Raw genomic sequence first — 24,987 nt, 5'->3', positions numbered from 1 at the left:
AAAAACTGTGAGTCTGCTTGCTTTCTCAACAGAGAGGCTTGTGGTCTGGGTCAAGTTCTCAGCCCTGATCACCGGCTGCCTGGAAATAGACTTGGTGCTGTTGAGGGGCAAGGTAGGAATGAGACCGGCCTTTAGGACTGCCAGCTGCATGAGAGCATGGTGAGGCTGATGACTGCCAGCTTTCCCTACTTCCCTGGTGATTCGTATGACTCAGGAGAGGCAGCCATAATCCCCCTGGAAATATAACTCCACTGGACTGGGAACCACTCACCCATCTCCCACAGCAGCCACAGCAAACCTTGCCCAAGGAGAGGCGGAACTCAGACACGCCTCTCTCTGCCCCCTCCTGGTTGTCTTTTTTTACCCTCCCTGGTAGCGGAAGACAAAGGTCATAATCTCTTGGGAACTCTATGGCCCTGCCCACTGCCTGAGAATCCTGAATACTTAACCAGGTGTCCCTAGGGCAAGTTTGCATCCTCCCTATAGGATCACAGCTGATGCCCTCTTGAAATTGCCACCTCCTGGCTGGAGGCCAAGCAGCACAAAACCAGCGCACTGAGCAAAAACACAACCAACGAGCCTCACAGAGTTCACTCCCCTGCCACCTCCACCAGAGCAGGTACTGATATCCATAGTTGCAAGACCTGAAGATGGATCACATCAAAAGACCCTTTGCAGACACTCCCCACTAGCAGCCCAGAGCCTGGTAGCTCTGCCAGGTGGCTGGACCCAGAAGAGCAAAAACAATTACCATAGTTCAGCTCTCAGGAAGTCCATTCCTAGGGGAAGGGGAAAACACTACATCAAGTAGTGTTGGGATAAAAGAATCTGAATAGCAGCCCTTGAATCCCACATCTTCCCTTTGACATAGTCTACTCAAATGAGAAGGAACCAGAAAACGATTCTGGTAATGTGACAAAACACGTTTCTTTAACACCCCAAAAGATCATAGCAGCTCATCAACAATGGATCCAAACCAAGACAAAATCTCTGAATTGCTAGAAAAAGAATTCAGAAGGTTGATTCCTAAGCTAATCAAGGAGCACCAGAGAAAAATGTAGTCCAACTTAAGGAAATAAAAAACATGATACAGGATATGAAAGGAAAAATTTTCAGTGAAATAGAGAGCACAAATTAAGAACAATAACCTGCTCCTGAGTGATCATTGGACCAACAATGATATCAAGATGGAAATTAAAAAATTTTTGAACCAAATGATAATAGTGACACAACCTATCAAAACCTCTAGGATACAGCAAAAGCAGGGCTAAGAGGAAAGTTTATAGCATTAAATGCCTACATCAAAACACCTGAAAGAGCACAAATATACAATCCAATGTCACACCTGATGGAACTAGAGAAACAAGAATAATCCAAAACCAAACCCGGCAGGAAAAAAGAAATAATGAACACTAAGCTGAGAATCAAATGAAAAACTCAACCTGTTTTACAATAGCTGCAAAAATAAATAAATAAATAAAATACTTAGGAATATACCTAACCAAAGACATGAAAGACCTCTACAGGGAAAACTACAAAACACTGCTGAAAGAAATCAGATAACACAAACAAATGGAAAGACATTTCATGTTCAGGGATGGGTAGAATTAATATTGTGAAAATGACTATACTGCCCAAAGCAATTTACAGATTCGATGCAATTCCCATCAAAATACCACCATAATTCTTCACAGAACTAGAACAAACAATCCTGAAATATATTTGTAGCCAACAAAGAGTCCACATAGCCAAAGCAAGACTAAGCAAAAAGAACAAATCTGGAGGCATCACATTACCCAACTTCAAATTATTCTACAAGGCTACGGCATGGTACTGGTATAAAAATAGGCACATAGACCAATGTAACAAAAATAGAGAACTCAGAAATAAAGCCAAATACAGCCAACTGATCTTCGACAAAGCAAACAAAAACAAAGTGGGGAAAGTATACCCTGTTCAAAAAATAGTGCCGGGTTAATTAGCAAGCCATATGTAGAAGAATAAAACTGGATCCTTATTTCTCACCTTATAGAAAAATCAACTCAAGATCAATCAAAGACATAAATCTAAGATCTGAAACCATAAGGATTCTAGAAGATAACATCAGAAAAACCAGACCCCTCTAGACATTAGCTTAGGTAAAGACTTTATGACTAGGAATTCAAAAGCAAATGCAACAAAAACAAAGATAAATAGATGGGACTTAATTAAATTAAAAAGCTTCTGCCCAGCAAAAGAAATAATCGGCAGAGTAAACAGACAACCCACAGAGTGGGAGAAAATCTTCACAATCTATGCATCTGACAAAAGACTAATATCCAGAATCTGCAAAGCACTCAAACAAATCAGCAAGAAAAACACAAACAACCCTATCGCTAATGACGTGAATAGACAATTCTCAAAAGAAGATATACAAGTGGGCAACAAGCATATGAAAAAATGTGCAATATCACTAGTTATTAGGGAAATGCAAATCAAAACCACAATGTGATACCACCTTATTCCTGCAAGAATGGCCATTAAAAAAAAAAAGAAAAAAGATATTGGTGTGGATGCAGTGAAAAGGGAACACTTTTACACTGTCAGTGAGGATGTAAACTAGTATAACCAGTATGGAAAACAGCGTGGAGATTCCTTAAGGAACTAAAAGTAGATCTACCGTTTGATCCTGTGATCCCAGTACTAGGTATCTACCCAGAGGAAAAGAAGTCATTATACAAAAAAGATACTTGCAAATACATGTTCATAGCAGCACAATTTGCAATTGCAAAAATATGGAACTGCCCACATGCACATCAATCAATGAGTAGATAAAGAAAATATGGTATATATATATACACACACACACACACCCCCCCCATGGGATACTACTCAGCCATAAAGAGATCAGCCAGTTGATCTTTGATAAAGCAAACAAAAGCATAAGGTGAGGAAAGCACACCCTATTCAAAAACTGGTGCTGGGATAATTAGCAAGCCACATGTAGAAGAATGAAACTGGATCCTCATTTTTCACCTTATGCAAAAATCAACTCCAGCAACATGCAGCAACCTGGATGGAATTGGAGACTATTATTCTAAGTGAAATATTTAGGAATGGAAAAGCAAACAGTGTATGTTCTCACTCATATGTGTGAGCTAAGCTATGAGGACACAAAGGCATAAGAATGGTACATCAGTCTTTGGGGACTCAGGAGAAAGGGTTGGGGGTGGTGAGGGATAAGAGACTACACACTGGGTACAGTGTACACTACTCAGGTGATGGTGCACCAAAGTCTCAGCAATCACCACTAAGAGAACTTATTCATGTAACCAGATACTATGTTCCTCAAAAACCTATTGAAATAAAAATAAATTAAATAACTAAAAGCACCATACAATCTGTTCCCCCAAAACCTATTGAAATAAAAATAAATTAAATAACTAAAAACAGCACACAAGTGGCAAATATATATGCGCACATGTGTGTATGTGTATATATATGTGTGTGTGTGTGTGTATATATATGTCAGATTTCAATAACATTTACCAGTAAAAAAGAAATTAACTTTATTTTTTCTGTGGACACTTAGATAATAAAATAAATATGTTCTGATTCATTTTAATTACAGGTAGCTTAACATCACCTAAGTTGCAGGTTGTTGATAACGATCTCTACTGAACTATAATTAGAAACAAAATGAAATTACATTTTAGATGGTAGGAAAATGTAGTTAACCAGTGTTAAAGATGATAATATATTTATCATAATTTTTAGCATGTCGAACTGTGATAATTTATAAAAGTATATGGCAGAATGTTTTGCACATAGTAGGCACTCAATAAATGGTAGAAAGTATTATCAGTGTTGGTATGTTTAATTAGTCATGATGCATAGTGTGGATATGAAAGCAAAACTATTAAATAATATTTTTTCTAATTGGTTATGCTCAGAGGATGATCGAGAATCAATTCATTATTTTGAAACTTGTTTACTAAAATAACAGCATTTATTATGCCATTCCTGTATGAACTTGTTTTAGCCCATTTTCACACTACTATGAAGAACTACTTGAGACTGGGTAATTTATAAAGAAAAGAGGTTTAATTGACTCACAGTTCCACTTGTCTGGGGAGGCCTCAGGAAACTTACATTCAGGGAGGAAGGCTAAGGGGAAGCAAGGCACACATCTTACATGACTGCTGGAGAGACAGTGAGTGAAGGGGAACTGCCAAACACATTTAAACCATGAGATCTCGGAAGAACTCACTATCATGGGAACAGCATGGGGGAACTGCACCCATGATCCAGTCAGCTCCCACCAGGTCCTTTCTTTGGCATGTAGGGATTACAATTTGAGGTGAGATTTGGGTGGGGACAAACAGCCAAACTATATCAGAACTCCACTACTGGGTAACCAAATAGTAGGTGAAGGTAGTGCCTCTTTTTCATGAATTATCCCAACTAATATTTTTTTTTAAATGATGGAATTAGAATGTCACCATTTGCAGTCTGCAAGAATTAATTGAGCCACGTTAACATTACTAAAACAGAAATGGTTAAACATTATTAATGTGCCCTCTAATGAAAGAATAAACCACCATCTCTAGTCTTACCAAGGTATCTAACTTGATAAGCCTTTGGATTCAGCTGCAAGTTTGCAGAATATGGAAACTGTATATATCCAGAGGATGGAAGAACAGGCTGAACTGCTGCCTGACTGTGCACTTCCTAAAATCCAGACTAGTTAAAACTTTACAGGTCAAATGGCCTGATCTTGTCAACAGACGAAATGAAAAGAAAGGAGAGGGAGAAGATGAATGCCTGTAGATTAAAAGAAGTTTTAAATGACACATCAAGTCTTGAAAATTGGAAAAAACAAAATTATAGTGTCTGGATATGTACACCTGAGAAGTAAAACCACAAAAAAATCTTTGAAAGTGATTATTGTAAAGGTCAGGATACTGGGTGTTATGGAGGGATGGCAGGGGAGATAATTGTGGGCCCAGAGAAGGCTCTCTGGGGCAGGTGGCAGAGTTCTAGAAGAAATCCACATTAAAGATAAAGGTAAGTTGGATGGAAAAAATATATAGAGAGTAGCAATATACATGAGAAAACTGACATGGCCACATTTAGTGTCAGAGATAAAGAAAAAGAAAAACTATCAGATTAAGAGACACATTTTATAATGATAATATGAATATGGTCAAAACACCAGAAAGCTATAATCATAAATCAGTATGATCCTAATAAAATATTTAAAATATATGTAGTATTGAAATAGAATTTAAGGAAGAAATAGGCAAATCTGCGATCAGAGTTGAAGATTTTAACATTTCTCTTAGCAACTGATAGAACAGATCAAGAGCTCTCTGTTAAGAATTATGTGATATGAATACCACTATTAACCACTTGATATTTATACAATATTATACTCGGTGACTGCAGAATATGCATTCTTTTCAAGAACACATGGCATGTCCTCAAAGATAGACCATGTTGGGCTAAATGCAAGTCTAAATAAATTTAAGATAATTGGAATAATATGAAGCATATTCTATAACCACAATGAAATTAATTAAAAATCAAGAACTAGAAACTAGAAAAAAAGATATTTGGAAATTAAGCCACATACTTACAAATAACTTGTAGCTCAAAGAAGTCACAAGGGAAATTAGGAAGTATTTCAAATTGGATGCAAATAAAAATACATCAGAATTTGTGGTTATAGTTGAAGCAGTCCTAAGAGGGATGTTTTGAACTGTAATATTTATATTAGAAAATAAGAAAGATCTAAAATTATTGACTCATGTTTCCACTCAAAGGGAGTAGAAAAAGAAGAGCAAATTACACCCAAAACCAATGCAACAAGGGAAATAATAAACATTAGAGCAGAAATCAGTGAAACAGAACAAACTAAAGAGAAGTAACAAATCCAAATGTGATTTTTGGAAATGATTATTAAAAGTGATAAACCCCTCACTAGATTGATAACAAAAATAAGACAGATCCAAAGTTACCAATATCAAGAATGAAAGAGGGGTAAGACTAATGAGTCCACAGATATTAAAGGTTAATAAGTGAATATTATGATTTGCTTTATGTCATTATCTCAACCACTAAGATCGAATTGGCAAAGTTTCTTTAAAAGTAGGGTTACCAAAACTGACTCAATAAAAAAAAAATATAGGTATGCATTTGTTAAAGAAATTGAATTTGTCATTAAGAACCTTCTTACACAGAGAGAACCAGATGGTTTCACCAGTGGATTCTATGAAACATTTGTAGGAGAAAGAACACCGATCTCACACAAGGTTTTCCAGAAAACAGGTAGAGGAATCCCTAATTCATGAGGCCAGCATAACACTGATATAAAAACATCACCAACAAAGAAGAAAATTATAGAGCTGTAGCCTGATGAATATAGACAGAATGCTTTTTAAAATACTATATGATCAATTGTAATTCAGCAGTGTGTAAAAGGACCATTTATTATGATCAAGTGGGGTTTATTCCAGGAACATAAAGTTGGTTAAACGTTTCAGTACGAAAATACAACTTACCATGTTAAAGAATAAAAAGAAAACTCTTAATATTATTTCAACATATGTAGAAACATTTTACTAAATTTCATACACATTTATGATAAAAATTCAAATGATTTAATCCATAATCTGATAAATGCTGTGTTTGGAAAGCATACCGTTAGCATCATATTTAATGGTAAAATATTGACTCTAAATTTGGTTGACTCTTACCACTTTTATTTACTTTATATAAGTATAATTAGGCAAGAAAAAATAGAAGACATACAGATTGGAAAAAAAGATGTAAAATTATTTGAAGATGGCTTGATTTTCTCCTCCAAAAACAAGTATCACCCCTCTCACTCCACCAGCCCAAACAAAAGATCCTCTCCCTGAATCTAAGTGCCTGCCTAGTGTCTTCTAGTGGTTTACATCACAGCAGACTTTAGAGCAAGCTTGTAGAACCTGCGGCCCATGGGCTGCATTCGGCCCAGGACAGCTTTGAATGTGGCGCAGCACAAATTCATAGCCTTTCTTAAAACATTATGATATTTTTGATTGCAGTTTTAATTTTTATTTTCTTAGCTCATCAGCTATCGTTACTGTATTTTACGTGTGGCCCAAGACAATTCTTCTTCCAGTGTGGCCCAGGGAAGCCAAAATATTGGATACCCCTGCTTTAGAGTCAGTGAGACTCTGCTTCAGAAGCCAGGTGTTCCTTACAATGGTCTTACAGTTGTACATATTAAGGTTTAAAATAGATAATGTATATAAATATTGATACTATAGCATTTGGGCAAAAATAAGTGCTCATATAATGATAGCAGTTAAATTTTTATCACTATTCAGTCTTCCTTCTCCCCTTCTTGTCCATACTACTTTAAGGAATAGAATACTTTATACACATAGTCTTCATTGACCTTTCCTTTACTCCTAAGGCATGTATTCCCCGAACACTAACCTTTTGAGTAACTATTTGATCATTCTGTCTGTTGGACATGTTTTCAATACATCTGTGTTCTAATAGGTGTAATGTATCTCTGACAGTCTAACAACTTCCATATTCTAATTTGTTTCTTTATTCCCTTATATTGTCTACCCTCAAAACCCTTTTTTCTTTAGAGCCTTCTATTTAAAATGTAAAATTTAATCCCCACTACTTTTCTGAGAATACTTTACCCCCTTTTTTTTTCCCTAGAGGATAAAGATAGAGCTCATTAACATAGCATATCTCTGCCTGACTGCGTGCCTGCTACTTGTACAGACTTACCTCTCACCTCTCCCTATATTGCTGAAGAGTGTCATCCTTATATCACCCCATTGCTCTCCATATTGTACTAACGTCAGAACATTTAGGCACTATTTTAAGTGATTTAATAGTGTATTTTGTCCTTCACTACACTATGAGTCCTTGAGGGCAGGGACCATGCCTTTATTAATATTTTTATTGTTAGCATTTGGCACAATTACTGATAAGCAGCTGGCACTAAAATATTTTTAGTGAATAAATAAGTGAATAGAAGATCAATATCAACCTGAAAGATTTTAATTTAAAAGAAAACTTCTTGACTTGGAGAATTAATTTTATACTTTAATCTTAAAAATATATCAAACTTTGACTTTTCATTAGTTTCCTTATCATTATTGCATAAAGTCTCATTCTTCTATTCAAAACATTGATGACATAGATTTATGTTTTGTGCTACTATAAATTTTAAGATAATTAATGTCTGATATTAGCGACATCTTACAATGTGTGTTTGTGGGAGCCAACAATTACATTGTATATATTTTTATTCCAGAAATGCTTAATACATCACAATTTTGCAGTAAGCTAACATCTTTTAAAATGCCCAATGTGTGAGAAATGAATGTATTTCTTCTAGTAACAAGCTGCTGAAATCTTCTCAACCTTCTTTAAAATTCTGTTCAGGTTGTTTTAGTTTGAATACAGTTGTTGAATTATTTTTACCTAAAGTTTTACTTGATTTGCTTAGAGTAGCATGTCACACCTTACCTTTATTTGATTGTATGTGGTCCACATCATTTTATTTCTTACGTAAAGAGAGGTTCCATAATCGTGAACTGAATTCTTCATGCATAAATAATATAAAAATGCTCAATATACTATTGCTATATGTGATTTATAAATATTATATTTCTTTCTCTACCCAAATAGACATTTTTAAAGGCTTTTTTGTAATCTTTTATGATTATGGTAGAAAAGATTCTGTAAACATAAAATAAAGGATTTATTCTTGATAGAATACAAATATTGCTGGATTAATATTAAGGACATTAAAACATGTTTGCAGATTTAAATTACAAAGCATTATTACCTTGTATTTTTTGGTTCATCTATATTCTCAGGATAAACTAGATTGGATAAAAAATAAATCTGTAATGAAATCTGTTTTATTAATCATCTTTCTAGTTAATACCCGGTTTTTAGAGAAGTTCATACAATAGTTTCCTAGGTGAACCCTCCAATTTTTCTGCAGTTCATTTTATGTATAATTAATAGACATATTTCTCAAACATTCTTTCCTTGGCAATTTTTTTCTTCCTTTTCTATAGTGCGTACTATAGTGAAAATGTAAAGCAGAAAACTTTACAGTTATAAGTGAGTACAATTAATATAATGCAAGCAAAAGATATAAATATTGGCAGAATATAGGGCTTCTGGATGTGGATGGAGTTAATTGGAAAGTCTTCAGAAAAGACGTGACATATTTTGAAAGCATATCAAGTGGGCTAATGAGTAAGTGGAGGGCAGGAGAAATGTGTTACTGGATAAGAAAGTACGTATAGGTGGCAGTCAGTTGAAGGAGACCACAGGCATATTTGATTGACTGAAGTGGCGACTTCATGCTGAGGAATACTAGGAAATGAGGCTTTTGAGACTATGAAGGGTAGAAGCGTGTCAATTTGAGAAGTGCCTTGAAAGCCATGCTAAGGAGTTTAGATTTGATGCTTAGTGATGGGCAACCACAGCATGCTTTTGAGCTGGGGAGCCCAAGAATGAATGTGCCTGAGAAAAATATTCTAGTTGTGTTTAATAAGATGCAATGAGAGTGAAGAGCTTAAATATTTCATGGAGAGATTGGTAAAATTGCACCAGCAAGTGAGTTAGCTTTGATAGGAAAAGCCATGGCTTTTAAAAATTAGCTATCATATTTAGGTTAGTTGGATTTTCAGTGAATGTAGTTGAAAGATAGCCTCATGGTCTGAGGGCAAAAATATATAGAATTTATTATCTTGCCCCAGAGTCCCTAAGTATTGTTCTCTTGCATTTTTTTACATATTGGATATGACAGTGCAAAGAATGAGAAAGATGGATTATTGAATTTTTGTCAGAACCAAACTTTTAAGAGATACATGATATTTTAAAGCATATTCCAAATTTCATATATGTATGTAATGGTTGTTACGTCATGCGTTGTCAGCTTATAGATTATTGCTGTGCATGTTAACTGTTTTGTACTTATCATATATGTAACATATTTCAAACTTATGGGAATTAGGTATATTTAAAAATTAGCCCTCAAAGTCATACAGATACGAAACTACATTAGTAACTCTCCATGGATGTGGTTGACAAAAAAGAATCATTTAAATGATTGTTTTCTTTCCCTCTAGTCTTTTTTAGCACTGGTGAACTTATTATCCTATCCTGCTATTTATGAGCTGATAAGGAATCAAGATCTTCCTAATAAAACAGAATATTCTCTTCGTGAAGTCCCAACATGTGTTATCGTAAGTCATTTTCTTTAAATCTTTCTGTTTTATAAATGCTACTGTTTGAGATTGGTAGTAAAAATGCAATTTGACCAAAAAGAGAAAAAAGAAGCATTATGTAAAGGCATTTAAGGGCTGATTTGATTAATCATGCATGAATTATATCAACTTTTGAATTTTCTGTGCATGGAATCTTTGATCCAGGTCACCTAACATTCCCAAGACCTATCAGAATTCGAGGCTAACTCCAACCAGGAAGGAGACTTGGCATAGATAGAAGTATACTTTTGAGTGATTTTTAGATGGCTCATTACATTATTAGTCAAACCAGTGATGCTCCTTCATTGGCTAGGATTAGTAGGAATAAATTGTCTCCACGGAGTCCACTACATTTCCTGCTTATATTTTAATGAACTACGTATTATTGCCCCATGAGGGCAGTATATACAAATTTATTTAATCTGAGACCTAGGTTGTACTAATATTCACAGTTAAGTAACTTGTTTTAATCATTAAGGGATATTTAGTTCCTTATCTTTGGGTACATTTATGAATTAACCCAGAAATATATGTGTATATGCATATAAGGGTTAGTAAAGACTTACTTGATATTGAAATTTATTATTGGTCACTCTTTTTCATTTTCTGGTCACTTCATCCTATGTGATATTGTTTTTATAGACATAGTTTTGCCCTTTCGAATACGTTTAAACCTGTTAACCCTAAATACTTAGAGTTTTAAAAATTTCATCTACTTTGGGAAACTTTTAATAGCTTATATGATGTGAAATACAAAGATGGGTACTTCTGTCATTTAACATTAACTTAGATTCTCTTATCTTCTTTTTCTTGAAGTTTTTCAATTGTATTTTGTGCTTACTTGTATGTTGGCACTTCGACATACAAGTCTACCTGTTGAGTACAGGTAGACCTCAGAATTATTGCAGGTTCATTTCCATACCACAGCAATAACATGAATATTGCAATAAAGGAAGTCACACAAATTTTTTGTTTTCCCATGTAAAAGTTATGTCTACACTATACTTTAATCTAAAGTGTGCAGTAGAAATATGTCTAAAAAATGTTTATTGCTTAATTAAAAGTACTTTATCGCTAAAAATGCTAATGAACATCTGAGCCTTCAGTGAGTTGTAATCTGTTTTGCTGGTGGAGAATCTTACCTCACTGTCGATGGCAGCTGACTGATCAGTGTGTTGGTTGTTATGGGCTGGGGTGCCTCTGGCAATTTCTGAAAATAAGAGAACAGTGAAGTTCACTGCATCAGTTGACTCCTTTCATGAAAAATTTCTCTGAAGTATTTGATGCTTTTTGATAGCATTTTACCCACCGTAGAACTTCTTTTAGAATTGAAGCCAATCCTCTCATCCCATTCACTGCTTTATCAACTAAGTTTATGCAATATTTTAAGTCCTTTGTTGTTATTTCAACAATGTTCACAGCATGTTCTACAGGAGTGGATTCCATCCTTGCTCATCCATAAGAAACAACTCAACTCATCTGTTTGATTTTGATCTTAAGATTGCAGTGATTCAGTCACATCTTCAGGCTCCACTTTTAATTCTAGTTTTCCTGCTATTTCCACCATGTCTGCAGTTACTTGTTCTACTGAAGTACTGAACTTCTTTAAGTCATCCATTAGGGTTAGAATCAGCTTCTTCCAAACTTCTTTTAATGTTGATATTTTGACCTCTTTTCATGAATCACAGATGTGGCATCTTAATGGTGAATCCTTTCCAGAAGGTTTTCAATTTACTTTGCCCAGATGTGTCAGAGGAATCACTATTTATGGCAACTATAGCCTTACAAAATATATTTCTTAAATATTTGAAAGTCAAAATTACTCCTTGATTTATGGGCTACAGAATGGATGTTATCTTAGCAGGCACAAAAACAATACTAATCTCCTTAAACATCTCCATCAGAGCTCTTGGGTGACCTGTTGCATTGTCAATGAGCAGTAGTATTTTGAAAGGAATCTTTTTACTGAGCAGTAATTTTCAATGGTAGGCTTAAAATATGCGGTAAACCCATGCAGTCACATATGTACTGTCATTTACTTTATTTTTCCATTTATATAGCATAGGCAGAGTAGATTTTCCAGTGCTCCAGGATTTTTGGAATGGTAAATGAGCATTGGCTTCTGCTTAAAGTCACCATCTGCATTAGCTCTTAAGAAGAGAGTTAGCCTATCTTTTGATGCTTTGGATCCACGTATTGACTTCTCCTTTCGAGCTATGAAAGTCCTAGATGATATCTTCTTCCAATATAAGGCTGTTTTGTTTGCATTGAAAATTTCTTGGCTGGGTGTCGTGGTTCATGCCTGTAATCCCAGCACTTTGGGAGGCCGAGGTGGGGAGATCTCCTGAGGTCAGGAGTTCGAGAGCAGCCTGGCCAACATCTTGAAACTCCATGTCTACTAAAAATACAAAAATTAACTGGACGTGGTGGCACGTGTCTGTAATCCCAGCTACATGGGAGGCTGAGGCAGGAGAATCACTTGAATCTGGGAGGTGGAGGTTGCAGTGAGTCTAGATTGAGCCACTGCACTCCAGCCTGGGCAACAGAGTAAGACTCAATCTCAAAAAAAAAAAAAAAAAAAAAAAAGAAAAAGAGAAAAAGAAAAATCTCTTTAAAGTAGCTAACTTCATCAATTATCTTAGCTAGATCTTCTGGATAACTTGCAACTTCTACATCAGCACTTGCTACTTCACCTTGTACTTCCATGTTATTCAGACAGCTTCTTTCCTTGAATCCCATGAACCAACCTGTTAACTTCAAACTTTCCTTCTGTAGCTCCCTCATTTCTCTCAGCCTTTTTAAAGTTAAATAGAGTTAGAGCCTTCTGTGGGTTAGGGTTTGGCTTAAGGGAATGCTGTGATTGGTTTGATTTTCTGTTCAAATCACTCAAACTTTCTTCATATCAGCAATAAGGTTGTTTCATTTTGTTATCATTCATGTGTTTCCTGGGGTAACACTTTTAACATCCTTAAAGAACTTTTTCTTTGCATGCACAACTTGGCTAATTGGCAAAAGAGGCCCAGCTTTTGGCCTGTCTTAGCTTTTGACATGCTGTCCTCACCAAGCTTAGTCACTTTTAGCTTTTGATGTACAGTGAGATACACTCAACTTTTCCTTTTATTTGAACCCTTAGTGGTTTTGTAAGGTTACTAATTGCCATAATCTTGATATTGGTGTGTCTCAGGTAATAAGGAGGCCCCAGGAGAAAGAGAAAGATAGGTGAATGACCAGTTGGTGGAACAATAAGAACAACATTTATCCGTTAAGTTTGTTGTCTTATCTGGGTATGGTTCATGGTGCCCCAAAATAATTACAATAGCAACATCAAAGTTTACTAATCACAGGTCATCATAACAGAATAATTATGAAAAGTTTGTAATATTGTGAGAATTACCAAAATGTGATGCAGAGACACAAAGTGAACACATGCTGTTAGAAAAATGACACCAGTAAACTTGTTTGACGTAACGTTGCCACGCATCTTAAATATGCAAAAAAGCATATTATCTGCAAAGTACAATAAGTGACATGCAATAGAATAAGGTATGCCTGTAGTTTCATCGTTAGTCATTTATGTGCCTAGATTTCCCACTACAATGGGAGTACCTTAGAGAAAGTAGGCTGTCTTCAATGTATATAAATCTAGCACATTATATGGATCCAGTGAAAATAATTATTCTAATATGATTGGTTTTTTTAGATTGATTATGGGAAACAAGTACAAATTAGTTTTATGATATAGTCCAAAATGATGGCTTCAATGTTTGTTCTCTTAAGTTTTCATGTATCTCTGTGGGGTATATTCAACTGTATCTTTCCACTTACGGAAAAATTTGTTTTCTGTTTGGTCTTAAGACAGTTAACTGCAGTTATATTACTCTGTTTCTCCCAAAGACATTATGTTTTGACCCTGTAGAAAGATCACTGCTTTCTGTCATGATTTAAACATGTATATGAGTTCCTTTTAAAACAAACAACTCTTTTGGTCTATGCCTTCTTTTATTTACCACACTGTAGTTTTCTTTCTTTCCCTCCACCCTAAGCTTCCTGAAAATTTTGCCTGTGCTTTAAGTCTCTACATTTTTTTCTCTTCTGTCAACCAGGGAAGCCACCATAACCTGGCATCTTTGCCCAACTACCTAACTTAAATTGTTCTGCCAAAACCCAATAAATATATAGCTCCCTAATCTAATGGAACCTCCCTGTATTAGTTTGTCATGCGCTAATAAAGACATACTTGAGACTGGGTTATTTATAAAGGAAAGAGGTTTAGTTGACTCACAGTTCAGCATGGCTGGGGAGACCTCAGGAAACTTACAATCATGGTGGAAGGGGAAGCAAACACATCCTTCATCACGTGGTAGCAGGCAAGAGAAGTGCTGAGCAAAGGGGGAAAAGTCCCTTATAAAACCATCATATCTCATGATAACTCACTATCATGAAAGCAGCATGGGGGTAACTGCCCCCATGATTCAGTTACCACCATGTCTCTTCCATGACCTATGGTGTATTAGGGTTCTTTAGAGGAACAGAACTAGTAGGATATGTCTCTCTATATCTATCTGTCTGTCTGTCTGTCTGTCTATCTATCTATCTATTATCTATCTATCTATCTATCTATCTATCTATCTATCTATCTATGTATCTATATCTATATATCAAAGGGAGAAAAATGTAGGCTGAGAGGCTAGGCCAGTCTAGTCTTTTCATATTTTTCTGCCTGCTTTATATTCTAGGCACACAGGCAGCTGATTAGAGGGTGCCTACCCAGATTAAGGGTGGGTCTGCCTTTCCCAGCCCACTGACTCAAATGTTAATCTCCCTTGGCAACACCCTCACAGACAAACCCAGGATCAAAACTTTGCATCCTTCAATCCAATCAAGTTGACACTCAGTATTAACCATCACATGTGGGGATTATGGGAACTATAATTCAAAATGAGATTTGGGTGGGGACACAACTAAATCGTGTCACATCCCTATACCCTTTAACTTAATTTACCACTTTGGAATATTTGACATGGTTTGTCTACTCCTTAGTGTAATTTTCTGTTTCTGTGACTGCAGCATTACTTACTTCTTGTTCTCTTCCTTCTTTTCTGGTCTCTCCTGCATAGTTGTCCTTGTAGACTTCTTTTCCTTTGTTTGTCCTATGGCCTCCAGAGTGATCTCATCCAATTCCATGGCTTCAGTTACGCACTGACAACTCTTTGACCTATATGACTTGACTGCCAATTTTATAATTAGAACCCTACCAGACAATGGGCATCTGGAACAGTCACAGGCGTCTTAGTCTTACTGTGTCTACAACTGAATGTAATGTTTTCTCTTTCCCAAATCAATTCTGTTTCCTGTTTTTCTCAGTGTATGGTACTATTAGTCACACAATTTAGTGAACCAGAAACCTGGAAATCATTATTGATTCTTCCCTCTCTATAGGCAATAAATTACCACCTGATAGAATTTGCCTCCCTAATACCTTGATCTTGTTTTCTTTCTGTATTCATTTTTAAAAAATTCTTATTTTAGCTTCAGTGGTACATGTGTAGGATTCTTATATAGGTAAACTCATGTTACAGAGATTTGTTGTGCAGATTATTTCATCACCCAGGTACTAAGCCTAGTACCTAATAGTTATCTTTTCTGTTCCTCTCCCTCCTCCACCCTCTACCCTCTAATAGGCCCTAGTGTCTGTTGTTCCTCTCTTTGTGTCCATGAGTTCTCATCATTTAGCTCCCACTTACACCTGAAAACATGTGGTATTTGATTTTCTGTTCGTGCATTAGATTGTCACCAACTCCATTCATGTTCCCATGAAAGACATGATCTTGTTCTTTTTTAATGCTGCATAGTATTCTATGGTATATATGTCCACATTTTCTTTATTCAGTTTGCCATTAATGGGCATTTAGGTTGATTCCATGTCTCACCTTATCCAAATTCTCTCTGGGTAAGATTATGACACAAAGCTGGAGAGTTGATATACCTCTGAGGTAGGACAGTAAAGGTATATTGCTGGCCGTCCAGCTGAAGGCAGATTGCTTCTGGTGGGCCTTATGGACAGGAACAGAGATGAAGGCATTTGCCAAGTCAATGGCTACATACCAGGTACCAGGAGATGTGTTAATTTACTCAAGCAATGAAACTGCATCTGGTACAGCAGCTAGCATTCTTCAAGATCCATGTCTTTGCTGTTGTGAATAGTGCTGCAGTGAACATTTGTATGCATGTCTTTTTGGTTGAATGATTTATATTCCTTTGGTTGTATACCTAGTGTATTAGGGTTCCCTAGAGGCATAGAACTAATAGGATACTATATATATAAAAAGAGGAGTTTATTAAGTATTAACTTACAAGATCACAAGGTCCCAAAATAGGCTATCTACAAGTTCGAGGAGTGAGGAGAGTCAGTCCAAGTCTCCAACTCAAGAACTTGGATTCCAATGTTTGAGTGCAGGAAAGCATCCAGCATGGAAGAAAGATGTAGGCTGGGAGGTTAAGCCAGTCTCACCTTTTCATGTTTTTCTCCCTGCTTTATATTCAAGGGCAGTTGATTAGATTGTGTCCACCGGATTAAAGATCTGCCTTCCCCATCCCACTGATTCAAATGTTAATTTCCTTTGGCGACACCCACAGAGACACACCTAGGATCAATACTTTGCATCCTTCAATCCAATCAAGTTGATGCCCACTATTAACCATCACAAGTTCACCTCTTGTCAACTTGAAGCCATAGTCATACGTTCAGTTTCCACAAAAGCTCAGCAACAGGCCAAGTGCTGCCTCTCAGAAGGAGAGTAGTTACCTGAACAAGGCAGGGCCTTGCTCCAAAATCTTAGCGGCCTCTGCTGTGATTCACCTATAGGGGTCTGCCAAAGGCTCCAAACAGCATCTCTATCTGCCACTGATGCCTCAAGCACCATTGGATCTGCTGGGTCATATGGCCCAAGTGGCAGAGCAGCTTGCACAGCAGCCTGGGTCTGTTGCAGAGCCTTCTCCTGTTCTGGACCCCACTGAAAACTGGCAGCCTTTCAGGTCATTCAATAAATGGGACAGAGTGACACACCCAAGTGAGGAATGTGTCGCCTCCAAAATCCAAATAGGCTCACTAGGAGTTGTGCCTCTTTCTTGTTTGTAGAAGGGGCCAAATGCAGCAACTTATTCTTCACATTAGAAGGAATATCTCGATAGACCCCACACCACTGGACCCCTAGACATTTTACTGAGGTGGAAGGTCCCTAAATTTTAGTTGGATTTATTTTTCATCCTCTGGCACGCAAATGTCTCAGCAATAAGTCCAGTGTGTTTGCTACTTCCTGCTCACTTGATCCAATCAGCTTAGTTATCAATGTAATGGACCAGTGTGATATCTTGCAGAAGCAAAAAGCGATCAAGTTCTCTCTGGATAAGATTATGATACAAAGCTGGAGAGTTGATATACCTCTGAGGTAGAACAGGAAAGGTTTATTGCTGGCCTTGCCAGCTGAAGACAAATTGCCTCTGGTGGGCCTTATGGATAGGAACGGAGAAAAAGGCATTTGCCAAGTCAGTGACTGCATACCAGGTACCAGGAGATGTGTTAATTTACTGAAGCAGTGAAACCACATCTGGTACAGCAGCTGCAGTTGGAGTCACCACTTTGTTAAGCTTAGGATAATCCAGTAGCATTCTTCAAGATCCATCTGTCTTCTGCACAGGCCAAATAGGAGAATTGAATCGGGCTGTGTTAGGAATCCCCACCCCTGCGTCTTTCAAGTCCTTGATGGTGGCACTAATCTTCGCAGTTTCTCCAGAGGTGCGATATTATTTTTGATTTAGTATTTTTCTAGGTAGAGGCAGGTGTAATGGCTTCTATTTGGCCTTTCCCACCACAATAGCCCTCACCCTACCAGTCAGAGAACGTAGGTGGGGGTTCTGCCAGCTGCTAAGTATGTCTGTGACAATTATGCATTCTGGCACTGGGGAAAAGACTACAGGGTGAGTCCAGAGATCCACTGTACACACTCTAAGTCGGACCTGAGGTAAAACTCCATTAATTACCTGATGGCCATAAGCCACTGTTTTAACTGGAGGACAACAGTGACATTTTGGATCCCCTGGAATCAACATCAGCTCAGAGCCAGTGTCCATCAGTCCCCAAAATGTCTGATCATTTCCCTTTCCTCAATGCACAGTTGCCCTGGGTAAAAGGCCAGAGGTCTCCTTGGGGAAGGATGGGAGAAAGATTCACTGCATAAATTGTCAGTAATGTAGTAGGGTCCTTCCTTGAGGGGACTCAGCCTCCCCTTCATTCAAGGGATTCTGAGTCTGTGAACTGGCTTCTCTGGAAATGGATTGAGGGGCCGCGATTCTCTGTTTTTATAATTCAAAGTAGTCTTTTGTCTGTTCGACCTAGAAGTTTTCTGCTTATATTAATGAAGTAGGAATGCAGTAGGCTTCCTATCAGTTTCACTTCTAGGAACACCGTGATTAGCCAATGCCAGAGCTAAACAGGAGTCGGACTGTTCTGGTTGCTGTTTTGTCTCTGGTGTCCATTACAGTAGCTACACCCACCTGGCCTTTGACGGTTGAGTGCCACTCTTTGGCCATCGCCACCTCGGGATCCAGTTATTCTTATTTTATTTAAATTTTGTAGTTGAGTGAATTCGGTTCCCACATTTAGATCTGACATACAGAGAAGAGCGATTACGGGGCTCTTCAAAGATGTAGGTGAGGCCCTCACAAATCTATTTTGCAAGGCATTGGTCAAGGGTATATCTTCTGGAACCTCCCAGCTGGGATGAGTAGATCTAAAGCGACTAATCAACTTCACCATCTTAATCTCCCTAAGACTTGAGATCCCTTCCTCTGCATTAAACCAAGGGACATCAGGAATTTCCAGCGTGCTCACATTGGGCCATCTTTTAATCCATATTTCAACTAATTGAGCAACTAAATGATTAGAACATTTTTCAACTTCTCGAGCTGCAACATTAAATGCAGAGGCCCTACTTAGTTGGGCCAAATCAATAAATTCAGCCTGATTCAGCTCTGTGTTCCTCCCATCATTATCCCATACCCTTAATATCCATTCCCATGCCTGTTCTCCAGATTTCTGTTTATATAAATTGGAGAACTCAAGCAGTTCTTTTTGAGTGTAGTGCATTTTCTCATAGATCATGCTCTCAACCTCACCTTTAGGGGCCTGCATGACTTTAGGGCAGTTATAGGTCTAGAAGGAAACAGGGTGTTGGGGCTAGCTCCTGAGGAGAATCAACATTCTTTTGCCTGACAACTGCCTCAGGGGAGGCCATCACTTTTGCCTCAGGCAGTGCAGGGTTTATCTCCTCCCACAAAAGTGGAAAGGCTGATGGCACCATGGGTTGGGGAGGGGATGTTGCCACTACTGGGGATGGGGAAGCTGTTTCTTCTGGCAAAAAAAAAGGTTCATCAGAGTGTACAAACTTAGTGTCCCCAGTTCTACAGGGTCCTCACACATGTCCCCATTCAAAGTTGTAGGGTCCCATTCTTTTCCAATCAATGCCCTCACTTTAACAGTAGACACCTGGCGAGGCTGTGCATGGAGCTTTTGTTGCAGGTCAGCCACTCACATACTTTTTTTTCCACAATTTCTGCTCTTTCTCTGCAGGAGATAAAACTCTCAATCAGGGCAATTTTAGCAGATTTGAGGCTCAGTATCTTCTTCTGAAGCCAGGAGACAGAATCTCTGAGTTCATCATTTTCTTTCATCACTTTGTTCACTGAACTTAGGAGCAACCAACCAACTTCATTATGTTCCTTGGATTTCCACATACGGTCAAACCACATTACATATAGAGTCACTGAATTCCTTGTCTCTCATGAGTGGTGAATTAGGAGTGTCAAATACGTTTATTTTGTGTAACTCTCTAAACAATTCATGCCAGTGACTCTCAGTGTTCTCCATACTTTTAGAAGGAGAGTCCTCTAGAAACCCCAAAACTAATGAAAGAATTCCAACCTTAATATTCTCTTCCTCTAGAACTACTCCTGGTACCAAAATCTGTATTAGTCAGGGTTCCCTAGAGAGCAGAACTAATAGGATAGATATAAATATACATATAAAGGGGAGTGTATTAAGTATTAATTTACACAATCGGAAGGTCCCACAATAGGCTGCCTGCAAGCTTGAAGAGCAAGGAGAGCCAGTCTGAGTCTCAAAGCTAAAGAACTTGGAGTCTGATGTCTGAGGGAAGAAAGCATCCATCACAGGAGAAAGATGTAGGCTTGGAAACTATGCCAGTCTTGTCTTTTCATGTTTTTCTGCCTGCTTTATGTTCACTGGCAGCTGATTAGATGGTGCCCATCAGATTAAGGGTGGGTCTGCCTTCCCTAGCCCACTGACTCAAATGTTAATTTCCTTTGGCAACACCCTCACAGACATACCCAGGGTCAATACTTTGCATCCTTCAATTCAACAAGTTGACACTCAGTATTAACCATTACACCCAGTAATGGGATTGCTGGGTTGAATGGTAGTTCTATTTGTCGCTCTTTGGGGAAAATTGCCACAATGCTTTCCACAATGGTTGAACTAATTTATACTCTCAACAACAGTGTGTAAGAGTTCTCTTTTCTCCACAATTTCACCATCATCTGATACTCTTTTACTTTTTGGATAATAGCCATTCTGACTGGTGTGAGATGGCATCTTATTTTGGTTTTGATTTGCATGTCTCTAATGATCAGTAATATTGTGCTTTTTTCATGTGCTTCTTGGCTGCATATAAGTCTTCTTTTGAAAAGTGCCTGTTCATGTCCTTTGCCCACCTTTTAATGGGATTTTCTTTTTGCAAATTTCTTTAATTTTCTTATAGATGCTGGATATTAGATACTTGTCAGATGCATAGTTCATAAATACTTTCTCTCATACTGTAGGTTGTCTGTTTAGTGTGTTGATACTTATGCTGTGAGGAAGCACTTAATTAGATCCCATTTGTGAATTTTTGCTCTTGTCACAATTGGTTTTGGTGTCTTTGTCATGAAATTGATGGCAGAGGTGGCCCATCTGGAGCAGTGACTGCCATGATGCCAGCTTCATTGTGGAAGGCAAGACTGGGGCTGCATGCCCCATGGAGCTGGTGGTAGTCCCACCCTCCCAGGCACAGCTGCAGCCACTCAGCTGCCTGTGGATAGACAGTGGTGGGTCCCTGGTGAAGCCCCACCTTTGAGTCAGGGTTGGCCTGAAGTATGAGGACCAAGCTGCCAGTTCTGCAGACCAGAGTGAGGACTTACAGTGCTTTTTCCGAGCTTGACTGTGGTTGCCTGTGGACCAATCAGCATGCACTTTGTTCCCTCTGAAGCCCATAAAAGCCCCAGACTCAGCCAAACTTGGGCAGATGTCGGGATGCCCTGCCTGTGGAGAGGAGCTACACACTGTGCATCTCCTCTCAACTGAGAGCTGAGCAGACATCAGGACGACCTGCCTGTGGAGAGGAGATATACATTGTGGGTCTCCTCTCAGCTGAGTGCTGAGCAGACATCAAGACGACCAGCCTGCAGAAAGTCTTTACCCAATTCTGGTCTCCTGAGAGCTGTATTGTTGCTCAATAAAGCACCTCTTTGCTTTGCTCACCCTCTGGTTGTCTACATACTTCATTATTCCTGGATGTGGGACAAGAACTTGGGACCCACCAAATGGGAGGACTGAAAGAGCAATAACACAAACAGGGCTGAAACACGCCTCCCACTCATGCTCACCCTGTTGCGGGCAATGAGAAAGAGAGAAGAGAGAAAGAAAGAAGAACTTTAGCCCTTCACGTAGCCCAGACTAGGAGATCCTTGATCCATGGCTGTGACACCCTCTTTGGGACTCTGTGGTTCCTGGCATCTCCAGGATTTTGGACACTGCTGTGTTTCCTGGTGCCCATAGTAGAAGCTGCTTGCTTTATGCCTGGTCCAGCTGCAGCTTAACAGGGAGCTGGCACTCATGCCAGTGCCTGGACCTGCCCACCCTGCTGCAGCTGGCACACCTGGTTTTGAGCAGTGGCTGGACCCCATGCTCGTTCATTCACACACGTAACCCTCACCACTTCATGTCTGGCTCATCCTGGGCAGGCATGGGATCTGCGTTGGTAGCATGAGCTGAGCACAGCCTGCCAGGCCGAGTGGCGAGTGGGTGGAATGAACCCAGTGGGCCTGAGCAAAATTCAGGCAAAGGTGCCACAGGCCACTCAGGTTTCCAGCTGGCGAATCAACACTCTAAGCATCCAAAGGCAAAATGTTTGCCTGTTTGTATGTCAGAATGGTGTTGCCTGTATTGTGTTCCAGGGTTTTTATAGTTTGGGGTTTTACTTTTAAGTCTTTAAACCATCTTGAGCTAATTTTTGTATATGATATAAAGAAAGGGGGTCCAGTTTCAACTTCCTGCTTATGGCTAGCCAGTTGTCTCAGCACATTTATCAAACAGGGAGTTCTTTCCTCATTGCTTGTTTTTATCAGCTTTGTTGATGATCAGATAGTTGTAAGCATGCAGCCTTATTTCTGGGCTTTCTATTCTATTCCATTGATTGTCTATTTTTGTACCAATATTATACTATTTTGATAACTATAGTCCTTCCAAGTCAGGTAACATGATACCTCCAGCTTTGTTCTTTTTGCTTAGGATTGCCTTGGCTATTCAGGCTCTTTTTTGGTTTCGTATGAATTTTCAAATATTTTTTTCTAGTTCTGTGAAGGATGTCATTGTTAGTTTGATAGGAATATCATTGAATCTATAAATTGCTTTGCGCAGTATGCCCATTATAATATTGAGTCTATCCATAAACATCGAAGGTTTTTCCATTTGTTTGTGTCATCTCTGAGTTCTTTAAGCCGTGTTTTGTTATTCTCATTGTAGAGTTCTTCTTCCTGGTTTTCTGTACTCCTAGGTATGGTATGGTATGGTATGGTATGGTATGGTATGGTATGGTATGGTATGGTATGGTATGGTATTGTATTGTATTTATTTCATTTCATTTCATTTTTGTGGCAGTTGTGAATAGGATTGAATTCCTGATTTGTCTCTTGACTTGGCTATTGTTGGAGTATAGGAATGCTAGTGATTTTTGTGCATTGATTTTGTATCCTGAATCTTTTCTGAAGTTGTTTATCAGCTGAAGGAGCTTTTGGACCAAGACTCTTGGGTTCTCTAGATATAGTATCATGCCATCTGCAAATAGGGAAAGTTTGGCTTCCTGTCTTCCTATTTGGATGACCTTTCTTTCTTTCTCTTACCTGATTGATCTGGCCAAGACTTGCAATACTATGTTGAATAGGGATGGTGAGAGAGGACATCCTTGTCTTGTGCCAGTTTTCAAGGAGAATGTTTCCTGCTTTTGCGTAAATGGTATGATGTTGGCTGTGAGTTTGTCATAGAAGGTTTTTATTATTTTGAGCTATGTTCCTTCAATGTCTAGTTTATTGAGAGTTTTTAACACGAAGGATGTTGACGTTTATTGAAAGGCTTTTCTGCATCTATTGAGATAATCATTTGGTTTTTGTCTTTAGTCCTGTTTATGTGATGGATTATGTTATTGATTTGCATATGTTGAACCAACTTTGCATCCAAGGGGTAAAGCCTACTTGATGGTGGTGGATTAGTTTTTTGATGTGCTGCTGTATTTCGTTTGCAAGTATTTTGTTGAGGATTTTTGCATCAAGTTCATCAAAGATATTGGCCTGGGCTGGGCACGGTGGCTCACGCCTGTAATCCCAGTACTTTGGAGGCCCCAGGCAGGTGGATTACCTGAGGTCAGGAGTTCGAGACCAGCCTGACCAACGTGGTGAAACCCCATCTCTTCTAAAAATATAAATCTAGCCAGGCGTGGTGGCACATGCCTGTAATCCCAGCTACCCAGGAGGCTGAGGCAGGAGAATTGCTTGAACCCAAAAGGCAGAGATTGCAGTGAGCCGAGATTGTGCCACTACATTCCAGCCTGGGCAACAAGACTGAAACTCCATCTCAAAAAAAAAAAAAATAAAATAAATAAATAAAAAAGATATTGACCTGAAGTTTTTTTGTTGTTGTTGTGTCTCTGCTGGGTTTTGTTATCAGAATGATGCTGGCCTCATAGAATGAGTTAGGTAGGAGTCCTTCTCTACAATTTTTTGAAATAATTTTATTAGGAATGATACCAGCTCTTATCTGTACATCTGGTAAAATTCAGCTGTGATTCCACCTGGTCCTGGGCTTTTTTTGGTTGGTAGACTATTTATTGCTGATTCAATTTTGGAGTTTGTTACTGGCCTTTTCTGGGAATCACTTTGTTCCTGGTTCAGTCTTGGGGGAGCATATGTGTCCAGGAATTTATCCATTTCTTCTAGGTTTTCTAGGTTGTTTGCATAGAGTTGTTCATAGTAGTCTTTGATTGTTATTTGTATTTCTTTCACATCAGTAATTATATCCCTTTTGTTGTGTGTGTGTGTGTGGCGGGGGGAGGTTGTTCATTCATTTATTTATTTATTCAGCAGATACACAGGGAGTGCCTGCCATTTGCTTGGCACTGTGGTCAAGCAACTGTGTGTGCAGTGTTGAGTGGAGCACATACTATCCCTGCTCTGTGACACTCACAGTTTGGCTCAGGTCCAGCGAGGAAGAATAGGGCTCCAGGGTGTGGTCAAGGTTCCACTGGGACAGTGGTGTTCCCCATACCGGTGAGGGGTTTAGTCTCTCCAGTGGATCTTCCACAGCATTTTACTTGTATGG

General features: G+C 38.5%; 1 protein-coding gene across 2 annotated transcripts in view; it reads left to right on the top strand.

Moving 5' to 3' along the window:
* Positions 1-24,987, top strand: part of TBC1D32 (TBC1 domain family member 32) — a 235,716-nt gene that overhangs the window by 80,040 nt on the left and 130,689 nt on the right. For both annotated transcript variants that reach the window (XM_025382902.1, XM_025382901.1), the window contains one exon: positions 10,146-10,262. In XM_025382902.1, coding sequence (XP_025238687.1) covers positions 10,146-10,262 — 117 coding nt within the window. The remainder of the gene's footprint in view (positions 1-10,145; positions 10,263-24,987) is intronic.

Source organism: Theropithecus gelada, chromosome 4 (genome assembly GCF_003255815.1).
Source record: "Theropithecus gelada isolate Dixy chromosome 4, Tgel_1.0, whole genome shotgun sequence".
Classification (NCBI taxonomy): Eukaryota; Metazoa; Chordata; class Mammalia; order Primates; family Cercopithecidae; genus Theropithecus; species Theropithecus gelada.
Note: the sequence above shows the minus strand (reverse complement) of the source record. Positions and strands in the feature narration are given on the sequence as shown.